Raw genomic sequence first — 16,371 nt, 5'->3', positions numbered from 1 at the left:
GAATGGTGTAGCCTTAACGCAGATGGTCACGCAAAGAGGTGGTGCTTCTCTTTGGGAAGCTGTGCCTGGTCCCTGTCAGAGGGTCTTCATTACTTATCTTTAATGTTGTGGCAGCGTTTTGAAACTGTGGTAACTGGGTCTCACAACAGTAGGTCATGGTGCAGTCTGGCGCAATCTGAATCTGGTGCGATCCAGAAACCAAGAAACTGTTGCAAAGAGGCCAGATTCCATCAGGGTGCTCAGGGCATCAAAATGAAGCTGGTGCGTAAGCACTGTAAACCCACAGCCTCCCAAATGGAAAAAGCAGCAGCTCAGAGAAGGCAGCTGTGGCGGTACCGGTGTATTTATTACAGGCAGGGAGCACAGCTCGCCCTTGCCATGGTCCCACCAACTTGGGTTGTACGCGCGGTGATGACTTCCAGTGCTGTTACTCTCCAAACTTCTGGCATCCCTGTGACTGACTTAACCATCATCTCTTTGTCTGTTCCAGTTCCTGATAATTCATTAATAATGAGGTACGCTGTAGCTAGAAGATGCTTTTTATCAGAAATGAAATGTTAACTGCAAAAAATACTGGATGCTGTTGTGCTGTTGTATATGTTTTTGTAAGACAAACGGACTAGTTGGGCTTAAGACTAAAACAGCTGGAAAAAAAAGAGAGGAAAATACTGAGGAATAGCATATGGGTTGGTAGGTTAGCTCAGCCTCTGGTGGAGTGTGCCTCAGCCTTTTGCTTAGCTAAAGCATGAGGCTCCAGCACCTGGGGCCGTCCTTCGGACCCTGGCATCAACACCTGATGCTGTGGGAGAAGGCTGGGCCGTGACTAGCGCTCACCAGTTTAGATACATACTGAGGTGTAACGTTAAAGCAAGAACGAAAGCAAAGCAGTCGCATCTATTACTGTGCCTCATCCTCTGGTTGGGAAAAAAACATTTCTTTTATGCTATCTCTGTTTCTTTCCGCTAGAAGATAGTCTTGAGTCAGATGTTATATACTTCAAGTGGGAACTGTGTCTTTTGATGCACATTTAGAATGCGGATTTAGTCAATAGTGAAAATATGGATTAGCCCAACAGCAAATAATTAGAACAAAACTGTGGCAGTGAATGCTACATTGGAACATGGCTAGTAACAGAATCGTGACACAAGCTGGTAGTCGCAGTGTTGCTGCTACGAGTGTTTCAGTGCTGGGAATGCAAGGGATGGAAATACAGCGCAGTGCACTCAACTGCAGTGCAAGATGCTCCCAATAAATGGTGGCAGATAACGTCTCGCACGCAGCATGTCGCATCAGAAGGGAATTTAACTCTGGTTTTCTCTTTTCTGCAGTCTTCAATATCTCTGCTTATATTTCCTGCATAGCTGCGTCCTCATCCTGTTCTCTAAAATAACTGGTATTTGCGTAACTGACCAACTTGGCATTCGGGGTTTGGAGGAGTGGGATGTTTCTATAGTGCAGGGCCTGTTGTGTGCTTCCAAAGAAATAAAAATGACTACAGGTGACATCTTGTTCTCATGTAGTGGTATTCTGGTATGTTAATAGATGTGTTTGGCCTAAAATTCAGAGGCAGAAACAAAGGCTACCTGAGAAATCAAATGGAACTGAAAAAACGAGTAAATTATTTAATGTAGCTTATATGGAGATGAAGGCATGGTAGAAATGACAAAGGTAAAAATAGTCTCTTGGTTTAAAACAAAAAAACAACAAAAACCAAAACCCGAACACTAAAACTCATCAGGGTTTCTCTTTCTTTCTCCAGAGAAGTTCTCCAGAGTTCTTCCCCAACTTTCAGTCTTGTTCCTGGAGTTTCGCACTCCTGAAAAAAAATATCTGCATTTCCAGTTAACTCCAAGAGTTAACTTCCAGGTCCTTCAAACAAAACCCTTGTTGTTTTTTTGGGGGGGGGGGTTGATTGGGTTTGGTTGGTTTTCTGTGGGTTTTGTGGGTTTTTTTAAAGCAAGGATTTCAAAAGCAACTGAAGTAAAGCAGTAATAATCTTTACCGCTTGCAGCAGAGCATGGCAGCCTACCTGTGTAATATTCTTTTACATTCCATAATCAAAACTCTGGTCCATCACTAAAGAGAGCAACGTAGTGCTCTGGCTAAAGAAACTCAGCAAAACTACTCTGCCTCCTTCCAACACAACATGCTTTTAATATATGCTATACATCAAGGAAGTAAGGTCTGCTTTCCATGGCACGAACCATAAGAATTTGAAGCAAGGGATGCCACCACCCTTCAGGTCAGGTGTAAGACAAAGTGAGAAGATGGACGGAGACACCCCTCAGCTTGCAAAGCAGGGCACCTTTGCTCTCACCTTTGGCGTGTGCCACACTCTGCAGCTGTGGCTTCCATCAGGAATAACAGGTTGAGAAAGGTCAGGGGAGTGAGAGTTAAATTAGGCCGTAACACACATTTGTAACGTGTGTCGAGCTCGGAGTTTCTGATTGCACCGTATCCTGTTACAACAGATGTAAGATTTCAAGTGGACTTGCATGTAAGCATGTTTTCCTGTGGTATCACACTAATCTTGAGAGTTAAAAGCCAACACTTTTTGTATGGATCTGTCAGATTTAGATCTTACTCCTTTCTTCTGGTGTTTGATTTAAGGCACGTGTCATGGATGACTATTTACAAACTAGAAGATGTGAGCCAGCTAGCCTTTGTTGCAGCTGTTGTGTTTTCCAGTTCAGCTTCCACAGACACAGCTGTTCTGCTGCCTGCCATTTCAGCAGCTTGTGCTGGAGCGCCGTTTCCTAATAATGCCTTTCCCAGGCACAAACACAGCCCAGTACGAGAGCCACAGGGACCTCTAAGCAAATTCTCAGAGCTGGAGAGGGGGGAAAAAAAAAAATACGAAGGGATAAAGCTTTCTGCCATATCACAGTGCGCGTGCATGAACTGAGAGCAGGGCTAACTGGAACTTGTTATGTTTTTCTAGCAGGCCATAACACACTAATGTTGACAATATTTTGGAGTAACTGGGTTTTTTTATTATTTGCTACCATTGTAAACATCTTTCTATTACATAGACATCACAGTTTACATTATTGCTTTAATATTGTGGTAAACAGAAATTGCTATTAGTATGCAGCTATCTAAGCACAGTGTGATAAGAAGAAATTGCCCACGAGCTGTCTTGGGCTGTGGGTTTTTTCTCCCCTAGAGAAAGACAATATACAGACCGGTACAACAAACACCGGTCCAGAGACTGATCGCTCGTGTACTACAGCAACACAAAACAAGTATGACAGAGAAACAATAGGTTACACCTTTACCACGCATTCACTAGCAAGTATTTTCAAGAATACTGACTGTTGAACTCCCACCTAACTAAATACAAACTTTTTCATCACAATATTTCTTAAAAAAAAAAAAAAAGGGCTAAACAATATTTTTTTATAAAATATTTCTTATTTAAACTAGGATGAAAAATCAGGAAAATGAATGCTTGGGGCTTTGGGTGTGTCTTTCATTTTTTTTTTTTGTTTTCTTTTTCAAAGAGTAAAAATCCAAAACTATTCATCTGAGGTGCTTAAAATTGGCCCCTTTTCCTATTTATTGTCCTTTAGGACAAAATGACAAAATGCCCTGTTCTTTACAGTGCTGTACCAGATGGCAGAAGCACAACCAGTTTAAAAACATTCTCAGTTTCTTCCTTCCTAAGTAGCACCATCTTCAAATCGCTTTCCAACCAAGTCGGTTACTTATGAAACAATGCATTTACTTAGTAAAAAGACTAGATTTTGCTTTTGCTTGTGGTCAAACTTCTACTTATCTTCAGACTAATTAGTTCAGGGAGTGGCACCATGTTTCAAGTGTACACTAAACAACAAAAGTGGAGGTAGTTTGTTAGAAGATTTGCTACAGGAAACAACAAAAAGTTTAGAGAACCACCTTGTTGTCTTCAGTTTTAGATTATTTTTTTCTAAATTGCATATAAGCTTTCACACAGTGAATGTTTTAAAGAGGCAGCAAGTTAGAAAACTAACAGTACTTGTGAATTCTAGTAACACATATTTTAAAACACAACAGTTAATAAATAACAAGAGTATTTACCAAGGTTTCAAGACTCTTAGAATAAAAATAACAACAAATTGATTATATCAACTTGCAGAAAGGTGGCCTACCTCCATTCTGAATCTTCCATAACCTTAGGACTGTCACCCTACAACACAGTTAGTATAAAATACCACTGACTAGTAAAACATCGTTCTTCCCTTCCCTAAACACAATTTTACCTTTTTCCATATATTTTCTAGCTACCACCATAATACAATTAGCCTACCACTGGGGCAAAACAGGGATGCCCAGTACTAGTCTACCTACGCACAGTGACTCCTAGACAGGACCGGGCTACTTGTTCATAGGAAGCTACATGCAAATCCTAACTGTTTACTGGGGAGTTGTATTGGAGCCTAACATAAACATTCACCATAGTTACTACATGCAAACTAATTAATTCCCATATATCTCACTCATCTGATGATGGCTGGCTTTACTTTTTTTCCTTGTATACTGCCACAGTTTACTCCCATCTAACACTTGGATTTTAAAAAAAAATAAATGACTATGCATCTCGCATCGGTCTTAATCTACATTCTACACTAAAACACCTTAGGTGTGTGATAGGACATCTGAAACTTGATGGTTGGGCTTTAAAAGCCACAACAGTAATTAAACCATCGGTCTCCTCCTGAACAAGGAACAGAGTGAAAGTTTCGGGGCTGGAAAGAGGACCGAGTAGATTTCTTTTTGGCAACAGTTGCAAAAATCGGGGGAAAAAACAAAAAAAGGTTGCAGAGTCTAGCACGGGGGTACTTGCTAGCAAGCGGTAGATGACAATAGAGACTGGGATCTCCTTTCCTGCTGCTGCTAAACATACTGGGGTGGCTTCTGAAATTTAAAAGGTCAGTCTCATGTCACCTGCAAAGGAAATCTACAAGCAATTATTAATGAAGGAAGACAAACATGACAGAAGCTGAGGCTAGAAAGTAACAGACAACTAACCTCTCGGCCACTGGGGGAATGTCCGCTTCCCGCTTCCTCCCTCGGATTTTAGGGATGTACAGTACAGTATCTACAAGGGTCAGAGAACCAGAGCTCTGCCGCACGACCCAAATCCCAGAACACTCTCCACGGGATCTCAGCTTTTTCAGTGGTGAGAATTCCAGGACCCAAGTACCTCAGAGCAGCAGAACTAGGCTTCCCGCGGTCAGTTTTGTACCTAATCCAGTCACTTTAGCTGTTCAGTTTACACACCATGGCATAACCATAAATATGCTCCCTCCAAGCATCTTAACATTAGTTTTGTTTTTTTTTTTTAGTAGAGCAGCATCAACCCAACACAGATGAAATTAACCCTTTTCCACCCTGCACGTGTTGAACTTGAGAACTGTTTAACTCTTGTTTGTACCTTGCGTATCATAAAAAGAACCCAGTGTGCATTACCTCCTACACACACCCTGTCTACCCTGATCAGGAGCTTTCCCACAAATAAAAGACCACTGACACCTAAGGGCTCAAGAGCAACTGGGTGGATGCAGTGCAAGAAGCCCCGCGTTACACAAAACCAACTCACAGAACTACTGAGGTGGGAAGGCACCTCTGGATGTGTGATATGACACCACCACCTTGTCCAACCCCCTGCCTAAAGCAGGGTCACCTAAAGCAGGTGCTTAGGACCATGTCCAGTTGGGTTTTGATTATCTCCAAGGAGATGTTGTATTAAATACTATTAACAACACGTTTAATACTTATGTAGTGTAACATTACTCATTACAAAATGGGGCTTGTCTTTTTTTTTCTTCTTGCGTTCAGTGTTTGTATTCTTCAGGAATCTCTTCATGATTAGTCATTGACTAGAAGTTAACTAATTTACCTGAGATGATTTAAAAAAAATAAAAGGCATGAAAGCTTCTGTTAGCATACAAATTTTGTGCCACTGTGTGCTATTTAGGTATATACTGAAAGAGTCTTTCCCAAGTAAATCAAGCTTCTAAGGGTATGATCTGGTTACAGAATCATAAAAATGCTGATTGAATAAAGCAGAAGGCACTTATTTAATAGTAGGTTTTAGAAAATGAAGTGATGGTCATACCAAATCTGTTTAAAGTTACTCTAAGCAATAATTAGTTACAATATAGATATGAAGTCCTATTGACTAGATTGTCTGAGGATGCCAAGACTAAGCAACACATCGCAGTTGCATCCCTTCCATGGAAAATACATCTTTGTCAGAGACTTGTACTCAGGTGTGGATTTATTTTCACAAAATAGGAACTGCAGCTGCAATGAAGGTTTTTACAAGTGAACTTTATAAAAGGGCTAATTAACTCTCTTGTACTTCCCACTGAGAATACTCCATTAGCTGCTAAAAGAAAGGGCTGACAACAGACAGACAGTCAAACAACCTGAGCAGATTCAATCAGATCAGAAAGAATTGTATATTTTTACAGTAAGAATATTTTTAGGAGTAGCTTTAGTCTGAGGATCTGATCCTCACACTGATGATCTGTAGTTCTTTTTGTTCGTTTGCAAACTAAGCTTTTTTCCAAGCATAGGAATCTGCTGACACAAATCCATAGATAAAAAAAAAACAACTTCCTTGGAAGTAATTTCTAGTAAGTATGTCAGTATGTTGATGGATTAAGCCTCTCCTCCAAAATAATAAGCAACTAATACATCCCCTTTGTGGACCTCTTCGTTACAGAAAAATTTAACATGGATGAGTGTCAACTACATGTACAGAACAAGAACACAAAAAGTCTAAAAGCAGAGTAACTTCAATTTTAAAAAGTTTTTTAAAAGACAATTAACAGTCAAACCTATTCATGGAAAACATGATGCAGCATAAATATCTGCTTCATGTTCCTGCGCCAAGAAGTATTAAAGAAATTGTGAAAGCAAGTGATTCAGAGGCTCTTCAAATTTGTGGGTTGGTTTTTGTGTTAGTGTGTTGGTTAGGGGTTTTGTTTGTGGGTTGTTTTGTGTTTGTTTTTTTTTATAAAAAGCTGTCCTTTGGAGAATAGCATATAAAGAGCTGTAAACAGAAGTTGATTGTCCAAGCTTTCTTAACTGAATTTTGATTATTTTTTTAAAATGTAAAAAAAAAATTCTGTTATTAAACAGTTTTTGGTGAAACATGCAAAACTTCCATCCAAATGCATAATTCCATTTGTGATGCAGAACCTCATAGACTGCAGAGGAGTTAAGGTTTCTTTGTATTTTGTAAGGTTAGTATCACATCACAATCCAGTAGAAGTCCCTTAATTTTTTCATGGAATTTCTCTCTGTACTGGTTGAAGTGCATAATGCTTTCTGGTTCTTCTTCAAACCAGAACTTGTCAAACTCATAAACCAGATAACCTGTGAAGAAAATAAAATCTGCAAAAATGACCTGCAGAGTTTTCTACCTTGATCTAGCTAGACTTAGAATGATCCCTTAGACTCTATTCAATCCCTTAAAACAGAGGCTATTCCATCCTGGTCAACTGCAGGTTTTTGGACACTGTAACAATGAACAAAGAAAAAATTATCTACAAATACTGAGTTTTCAGACTGCAGTCTCTAATATATAGAAAGCCACCCAAATTTATCCCTTAAATGCACATTTCTGTAGCACATATAAGCACCAGGTGCATTTCCAACACCTGATCCAGAAGATAAACAGCTTGCTCTGCCTAATGAGAAAAGAGCAGAAATGCACTCAAAAAAACCTAACCTGTGTTGCAGGCCTCCCCAGAGCAGTCTGTACTAAAGCAGCTACGGATACTTACAGTAAAACTGATGGAAGTGCTCCATCTGTGGCAATCCAGAGACCATGTTGTACAGATGAGACTTTAAAGCACCATTCTTAAGTAAGCTGTATGCCATTTCTGTCAGATTGATTCCAACTATTGCATAAGAATATCTGCAACACCAATCATAGGTCACGTTTTACCTTATGGATCTGAAATGGTCTATATTAAGGTAACTGTAGAGTCAATTTTTTCTGATGGTGCTTGTGGACAAGCTGACTCTGGCCTACAGACCACTCTTTCCATTCCCTGGTGCATCCAATCATGTAGAAAGTTATTTTAAAATGCTAGTTTTCTATACGATAGTATGGCAAATGCCTCCATTAGGCAATAATGAGATGCTAAGGCTAATCAACATTGACCTCCATCTGCTCATTTGAAATAATTACATCTGCTGGAATATTAAAAATCTGACATCAAAAATGTTTGTTACAATATAAATGGACTGGCCATCTCAACCTCTTCAAGCTGGAAAACCCTGGTTTTCTATTGCACGGCACAGGAAAAAAAGAAAGGGATTAATTTGTGTCAATGATACGGGTATTCAATTGATCTAAACATCTCGGATATCCTATTCATGACCTAGTTGCGTGAGGCAGTATGATTTACAATTGAAGTCACGAAAGCCTCTCATTCTTGGTAGGTGGCTGAGTTAACTGGGGACTAGATGGATCAGGTGATAGGCACAGGTTTACCAGCTTCCCTCTGTATCGGACTCGTTTTAGAGGATATTTCCCTGTAAAATGAGCTAAGTGTATTAATACACAGAGTTTTCAGAAATGAAGTTAAAGCTGAACAACAAAATATCTGTTTGTAGATGCTTACTACAGAACAGAAACCTAGCAAATAAGAGATAATCTATACCATCCCCACACAGGATTAGTACAAAGGCCAAAAAACTAATATTCATTTCTAAATCAAACCTAAGCTTATTACACATAAAGCTAACAATTACGTTAAAGGTGTTCACTGTGCTAACCAGAGCCAATACTTTGCAGTATTTTCTGTCCCAACAAGTCTATTCTGGAGGAAAAAAAAAAAAAAAAAAAAAAAGCTGCACATAATTCCCAGCCTGAAATTTACTTCTGTGTTCAGTTTTTCACGCCTTTCTGCTTTGGCCCTTTTTTTCATCCTTTAATGGAAAAACACACAAATATTTTCCTCTTTATTTTCAGGACATGCACTTGGCAATCTTCACATGAGCTCTTGCACAGAACAAGCCAGGAAAAGTCCTATAGTGACTTACCCCAGCTTTGGGTGATTTGAACGAGAAAGGATCTGACGAGCTTCATCAGTGTAATGCTTACTGAAATACCTGTCAATGTAAAACAGAATCTTCCGTTATTTTTTTTTAAGATCATATGAAAAAATATTAACGCGTTCAACATAAAAACATGTAGCTTTAAAGCTGACAACTACTCTGTACTGAAAAATGGCAAAAAATGAAAACCAAGGAGAAGGTAGCAAATTAGATTATATTCAGCATGAACCAATACAGTAAAAAAAAAAAAAAAATCATTGTGTCTGAACATCAAATAAGAAGTTCATTCCAGTCTGCAAATTAGCTTAGCAAAGTTATGCAAACCTGTGGTTTTTTTCCTTACAGTAATTCAGGATTTTTTTAAGCTTCTGACATGTTACTTTCTAAGTTATAACCTACTGAATCTATCATATGACAAGAAAAAAGGTGTCTTGGGTAACTTTCTGTTGTTCCCCTTGCTTGTTGGCCTCTACCCAACCACGTTTACAGATGTGCAGCTGCCAGAAATGTTGACTTATTTAGAAAACACTAGGCTTTGCTGTACAGAAGCTACCACTTACATTTGCTTCTATTCAGTCATTATTAGAAACAACACTAACTAGAGAAAATACACAGATACTGAAAATTAGTTACAACATAAATACTTCTTTTCACTTACACCAGATTCACTAACCCCAGCAGGCCCATTCCTCTGAAGTCTGTTTTGGGATCATCACCTTGGAAGCCAATGTCACACCACTGCTTGGTGATTCTGGCCTTCAGATTCTCATGAGGCATCAGCAAATTCCAAAGCTGCACAAATATGCTTCCATGTTATGCACAGCTGCTAAAGTATTCCAGGTCACATCATTCAGAACACTTGCTGCTGCACATTAGAAACCATTCACCAAGGAACAGGATACAATCTGCATGCTGTTCTTTTCCGTTAGTGGCAATCTGGAGTCACGCTACAATGGCTTATTTCAGCAATTATGAAAATTATTACATTTAACATTAAATGCGATAATTCCCCTTCACAGACATAAGCCGCTGCATCAACACTAAAGAAACAAAGACTTTGTTTCACTTCAGAAATTAATTTATGCATCATTTTCTAACAGGACAGCTATAAACCGAAATACAAATTCTCAGTGAATGCTTACTTAACGTGTCAATGTTGGGACTTGTGTAGCAAGTTAATTATGAAATGCTAAGAAAATGACATGCTAATATATTTGCACAGTAGAAGCTATTGAGAAAAGCCTCAAGCAGTATTATGCTATTTGCTTGCTATTATTTATTCTTACCTAAAATACATTACTGATTGGTTTATCTTCCAGCATTAGACTACCCTCTCTGACATTGATGGGATGCGATATAAGAAAACACTAGTGTCTTTTTTATTTAGTAATTATTCATTTACAATGTTAGACATGTGCATAAGGTTAAATATCTCTTTAGTTAGGATTCCTCAGTGACCCATTACAAAATTGTTTTCCTACTTACTTCTTGTTGTTACGTCTGATTTCACATAAAATAATCCCAGAGCAAGTAATTCTAGTTTACTAATTTGTTTTGCTTTAATGTTGCATTTCAATGTGTCACTTCAATAATCGCTTAGCAGTTCACAAGTAGAAAAGAGCTTTAAATAGGCCAGCTGGTAAGAATACTACTGATAAATCAAGCTGTTGGACTTGGAGGGGAAAAAAACCAAACAAACAGCTTTTGTATTTAAAATATTATTTTTACCTCAATTAACTGTTCCTCATGTTCTTCATTTTCCGAATCATATGGGACCTTCCTCAGATTTTCCACATTCAAATACAGTTTTTTATAACCAGATATCTGCAGTAAGGATATATGCAGATTTGTCTTAAACCTGAAATAATTAAAAAAACACCACACAGAAGCTGTTAAAGAGGCGTAGTCAGCCATAAATTATTGCTTGAACTACCAGGTAAGACCTTTCTTACCTTAATGCAATTTGAACATTAGAATTAGGAGTGCTTTACATTTATCTTTCAAACTAAAGCATACTGGTTAAATATACTAATATACGGAACTTATTTTTACTTAGAAAAACTCAGTCAGGCCCTGTCACTTAAATTATGGAAGAAAAAGCTAAATAGCTAAAATCTGTGATGACACAAGAAAACTCCGTATACCATGCTGACTCTTTTTACCTTCACTTACCCCCAGCCTTTTTCTAAGTCTTAAAATGAAACTGTCAGAAATATTTATAGCTTCAAAGAAGCATTTCACAAACCTTAAAATTTTGACTATTGACAATATTTCCTCTCAGCTACTCATAATTACTTATACTGATGAACAGAAACAATATCCAAGCCATTACATACAGTTCACGTAATCAACCTATGCAATAATCATATTACTTAGAAATAAGTAGTAACAGAAGGGACTTACAAGATAGAGGTGCAGTTATCCCAAATCCATGTCAAGTAAAACTTCACAATTTATTTTCTAGAACTCAAGAGGATGTAACCATACCTTAATTTCTAATTTCATTGTAAAGATGTGTGCTTAATGGCCTAAATATTTTATCAGATTAAGCAACTGCAAGAACGTGCCAAGAAGTCAGAATTGTCTGGAATGAAGAACTTAATGTTCGGGTTCCAAACATACCTTGTATCCTTCTGTTCAATTTTCTTTTCTTTCATTACATCTCTCACACACTTCTCTACTTCAGCTTCCTCAACATGTACGGCATTTCTTAAAACCTAGGCAGTTAACACAGTCAAAGGCTTAATAAGGAATGCAGAAATCTATCCACTTTATTCTTATTTCTCAGCTTCTGTATACCTGGCGTGTATGTATTCTTTACTATCAAAGGAGAACTGTCAGTTTATTGCAACTGTCTACAACAAATGGGCTCAACTCGCATATAAAAGGTATTAATTACATAAAAGCATAATTTATAACTTTGTCAGACTGTAAACAATGATTACACAGAAGTCCCACAAAGAATAAAGAGCTCAAGAGTTGCTTAGTCCAGGTTCTTGTTTGCTTTCAAATGCTGAATTGAAAGATGTTTTTCCTAATCCAATTGAAACAAACACAGCTACGGAGGAGCAGACATGGTAAAACTTCAACAAGGAAATAATGCTTCAGAATTAGGAGAGCTAACAGAGTTGAGGTTTCAATGCTGGTGTGAAACAAACAAACTTGATGTAAGATACTGCTCTTTTGCAGTCTTCTAGAATAAAGGGCAAACGCTAGTAATGACAATTATACGGTGCCCACCTAAAATCACAACAATTTTACTTCATCTTCTAAACTTTTTATGGCTACAGTGCATTCTTTAACAGAATTCGTGCTAACACCAAAGCAGCTTCATTTCAGTAAAGCAAAAGGTTAACTCTTATAAAATTGAATGTTAATACATTTGACCTAATTAAGAGATGCTAAAAGATTTACCCATACTGTGCTCTACTGCAACAAAGATGCTTGTGGCAGTTACTAGTTCTTTCTCAACATCACAGCTACAAAAAGGCAGAATGCAGTCACCTCACTGTCAAAAGAGGAAAAGTTTTGTTCCAGACACACAAATTTGAGGGTTTCAAGTGTCAGCTTATGTCTAACTTGCTACAGTACAACTGGAATGAGCTTGTCAGTTAAATGTCTACCTGCAAACTCGCATGACATTTTTTTTCAACAACTCAAGACACCGTTGCATACACTGGGTTTAACTGTTTTGTCGGTATCACACTTCTGGTTTCTACAAAACCAGCAAAAGAGACCGGTGTGACAGGGAGAACTGACCCTCTCCAAGAACAGCAGCTCTTAACGACGTGTCCAACTTCCTGCTAGAGAGCAGGTGATCTTTCAGAGAGACGGAAGCAAATAGGGACATGGGGCTATTTCTGAGAAACCCTGACTAACCCTAGCATCCAGAACCCAAAACACTGCTCTCTCCCCTCTGCCTTTTATTCCCCTACTTTCCTCCACCCTCAGAAAGTAAATGGACATGTTCTTTTCTGGGATCTGATGCTGAAAGAAGGTTTAATTACAGTTTAATCTCTAGCATCTTTTACCTTACTCTTTGATGATTCCAGTGAATGTTCTGTAATACAAAAAAAATATGTCAGAGTTAAATTGAACTGAGTTGTTTTAAATCAATGACAATGGGTGTTCTTGTGGCATGCAGGTAGTATAAAATTTTGCATCCCTTATATACATGTAATGAATCAAAAATCACTGCACCTTAGAATCAACAGGTATCAGGTAACTGAAGGTCTTAGTTTACATGGATCCTTTTATCGACCTCCAGTACAATGCTGAAAGGAGACGGATTTTTTAAAACATCCATCAGTTGTACAAAGCTGTCAAGAGAAGAACGTCTCCTTTCTCAGAAATGTTTTTGTGTTTATTGCAGACAATAAGGAAGCAAAGTCACTTCCTCAAACTGTTGTTCAAAGGGCGAGAACTATAAGTAGATACTTAAATTACTATTTTTGACCAGAATTCTGCATCAAGCAGAGCGGTGCAGTTAAGCACTCGTCGTGTGTGTGTGTGTATCGTGTCCCCCGCAGCAGGCATCTGTGTCTGCTCTGCGGGGCTTTTTTTAGTAACAGGCACGTAAAAACAAAGGCAAAGCTTGGGGAATGTTGAGATTTCCGAACCCCCTTTTGCAGCGAACTGGAATTACCCTGGCGAGCGGGCAGAGGGAACTAAACCTGGCACTCTGAGGTAAATTCCTCAGGGAATAGGCGGGAAGGCGGGGCGGGCACAGCGACCCAGGACAGGCCGGGGACAGGCACCGCTTCCCACCTCCCGCTTTCCACGGCGTTTCTAAAGAGCTCTCCAGAGGTAGCCCCCACCCCAACCCCGGGCCGGCAGGACAGCCCCCCCCCGGCCGGTAGTCCGCATTACCTATGCTCAGTGTCCGCCGCGCCCCCGCCCCGCAGCCGTCGAGGAGGCGCTGCAGCTCGCACTTGCCGGTGAGCAGCCTCCACAGCCACTTCAGCCAGAACCGCACGTAGCTGCTGTACAGGAAGCCCCACAAGTGCACCAGCATCTTCTGCGGGAAGAGAGCCCCGCGTCAGCGCCCGCGCCCCCAGCCGCGCCCCCCGCGCCTCCCGCCCCCGCCAGAGCCCTCCGGGAAGGCCGCCCGGCCGCGTCCCCTCAGCGCCGCGTCCCCTCAGCGCCGCGTCCCCTCAGCGCCGCGTCCCCTCAGCGCCGCGCCGCCCGCCTGCGCCGCCAACGGCCGCCCCGCGCCCACCGTGGCGGCGACCTAGCGGCGCCCAGCCGCCCCCCGCATCCCGCCGCCGGAAGCCGGCCTGCCCCGACCCGGAAGTGATGGCGGGGCGGAAGTGCCGGTGCGGAGGGGCCGGGGGCCGTTACCGGCCGCGCCGCGCTCTCCTCGGGGAGCCGTAACGGCGCCCCGTCCCGCTCCCCCGCCCTCCCTCTGCCACCGCCCTTCCGCCCCGGGCGGAGGGGCGAGCGGGGAGCGGGCGGCCTAGCTCGGGGAGCGCCGCCTCTTGCCCCCTTAGCCCGGGGCAGGCGCAGGCCGCCCCCGGTAGCGCCGCGGAGGCCGGCCCCGGGCCCTCAAGGCTGAGCCCGGCGGGCCGTCCCGCTGGCCACCGCCTCCAGCCTGCTGGCGGCGCCGTGCAAAACGGCTGGGGATCGCTTGTGCTCCTTTAGTGGTCACAAAACCGTGCCTGAAGGCTCCTTGCTATGCATATATATATATTTATACATACAAGGTGCCGCTATAGCTGAAGGCAACGCTACCGGGAAGGACGTTGGGGATTTAGTTGGGCTCGGCGCTTCTAAGGGGGGGTGCTTTGCCGTGGCTGAAGGGAAGAGGTTCAGCCCAAGCCTTTCATTTAGTTCCAGGTTGCTGCGCCCATTGTGTTTGTGTTGTAATTAACGATTGTTTTGGTAAATATGGGTTGAACAGTTCCTCTGAGGGCAGCGGAAGGGGTGCCCGTTCCTCTGAATTGTATGCAAAATTTGGAGGGTTGGAAGACAGCTGACAGACTTGCTTGACCACATTCTGGTACTTTTTTTTTTTTTTTTTTTTTTTTTTTTTTTTTTTTTGATGTGAGGAAATTGAAGCACCTTTCGTACAGAATCAAAAGCCACACAGCAGGTCTGGTGGCCTGTGGCCCACAGAGGATTTCTGAGGGGGGGCCAACACGTCTGGCACCCTCCCTTTGGAGGGGTGCAGAGTTTCATGTGGGGGAAACCTTGATATGTGAGCTTCAGTTGTTCGCAGATCTGATTCCTGCTCCTCACAACCACGAGGAGAGGCGGTGCATGTTGAGGCAGCAGGTGGTTGGTTTCTTCAGTGTAACTTCTTAAGCAAGTAATCTGGATTTTAAAGCATTGGCGTGCTGCTGGACAAAAATAAACTAATAAATATTTCCCTTTATTAAAAAGTATTCTTACTTGGTGAGAGGATGGCGTGATGGTTCTATCGCGTTACCTACACATAAGCCAAAAAACAAAAAACACCTTTAAAAAGTATCAAAGATCCAGTGCCTAAGAACTGGTAAAAGGAATTAGAAGAAAGAAATTCATCTGCGTTGCAAGGCCTGGGTAAGCTACAGCTCCTGCTTAGCTTGTATGTGAGACAACTTTGAGCAAATAATCCAGATCAAGAAAAAAGACTGTGCTACACCTCCCATCTGGCCATTTGGCCGAGCACTGGTGCTGCTACAGTGTTTAAACACAGGTAGGCTGAAAGTTTGTCCTCGGGAGAATCCTGGCTTCAGCAGCAGCGGGGTGTTAACAGTCTGATGTTGGGAAGGCAGAGGAATTGTAACAGCAATGGAAGGGTGGTCAGGTCCTTGCTGTCACTTCCTTATGCCCACGTGTGGATTGTTCTCAGTTCATTAGGAGCATGAGCTACCGGAATTACTTAGAAAGTCCAGCAGGTGCATCCTTAAAGTGTGGGTCTGTGCGAACAGCATGGACATTTCTAGCTGATGAGACTTTTCTTGATGTATATCAAAATAAAACCTAACTGCTTCAAGAGTTTCACTTTCCGTTGCATCTTTTAATGGATTAAAGAGTTCATACCAATACAAATACAGGTTTTCCTGTTATTTATACTTAAAAAGAAATTCCTTTTTGCATGGATTGTGGACAACCGAGGCAACTTCTACTACAGATTTTGGAATTTGTTCCACTTCCTATTTTGGTTTATGACAATCTTAAACTTTATCGTAACAATAAATACAGTACATGATCGTTGTTTTCTTAGTTCTCTTTGCTTCCAGTCTCCGGGACTGACGTGTAGAGTATCCGGTGTTGACAATACATTGCACCATACTTGTTTATGTTATAATTAGATTTGTTGAGGTAAGC

At 41.2% G+C, this 16,371-nt stretch overlaps 1 protein-coding gene across 3 annotated transcripts; it reads right to left on the bottom strand.

Annotated features, from left to right (window-relative positions):
* Positions 1-1,742: 1,742 nt before the first annotated feature.
* Positions 1,743-14,394, bottom strand: ELMOD2 (ELMO domain containing 2). Of its 3 annotated transcripts, none has more exons than XM_055696876.1 (9): positions 14,279-14,394; positions 13,930-14,077; positions 13,092-13,120; positions 11,683-11,777; positions 10,789-10,918; positions 9,719-9,852; positions 9,046-9,114; positions 7,779-7,912; positions 1,743-2,830 (listed from the first exon to the last, which is right to left on the bottom strand). In XM_055696876.1, the coding sequence occupies exons 2-9, from the start codon at positions 14,072-14,074 to the stop codon at positions 2,757-2,759; spliced, it is 810 nt and encodes a 269-aa protein (XP_055552851.1). In that variant the 5' UTR covers positions 14,075-14,077; positions 14,279-14,394; the 3' UTR covers positions 1,743-2,756. The 3 variants fall into 3 exon arrangements, with proteins under 3 accessions (XP_055552851.1, XP_055552835.1, XP_055552843.1); XM_055696860.1 differs by lacking the exon at positions 1,743-2,830 and adding an exon at positions 3,372-7,368; XM_055696868.1 differs by lacking the exon at positions 1,743-2,830 and adding an exon at positions 3,372-7,368 and having other exon boundaries at positions 9,734-9,852.
* Positions 14,395-16,371: the final 1,977 nt, after the last annotated feature.

The sequence above is a fragment of the Falco cherrug genome, chromosome 1 (genome assembly GCF_023634085.1).
Source record: "Falco cherrug isolate bFalChe1 chromosome 1, bFalChe1.pri, whole genome shotgun sequence".
Lineage (NCBI taxonomy): Eukaryota > Metazoa > Chordata > Aves > Falconiformes > Falconidae > Falco > Falco cherrug.
Note: the sequence above shows the minus strand (reverse complement) of the source record. Positions and strands in the feature narration are given on the sequence as shown.

What these genes read in the sequence shown, in the direction of transcription:
- ELMOD2 (XM_055696860.1), bottom strand. Translation starts at nt 14,074, where the DNA reads ATGCTGGTGCACTTGTGGGGCTTCCTGTACAGCAGCTACGTGCGGTTC. An exon ending in ATTGAACAGAAGGATACAAG is followed by an intron (nt 10,919 to 11,682) that starts GTATGTTTGGAA and finishes TAATTATTTCAG; the next exon opens with GTTTAAGACAAATCTGCATA. An exon ending in CTGGGGTTAGTGAATCTGGT is followed by an intron (nt 9,115 to 9,718) that starts GTAAGTGAAAAG and finishes TTACATTGACAG; the next exon opens with GTATTTCAGTAAGCATTACA.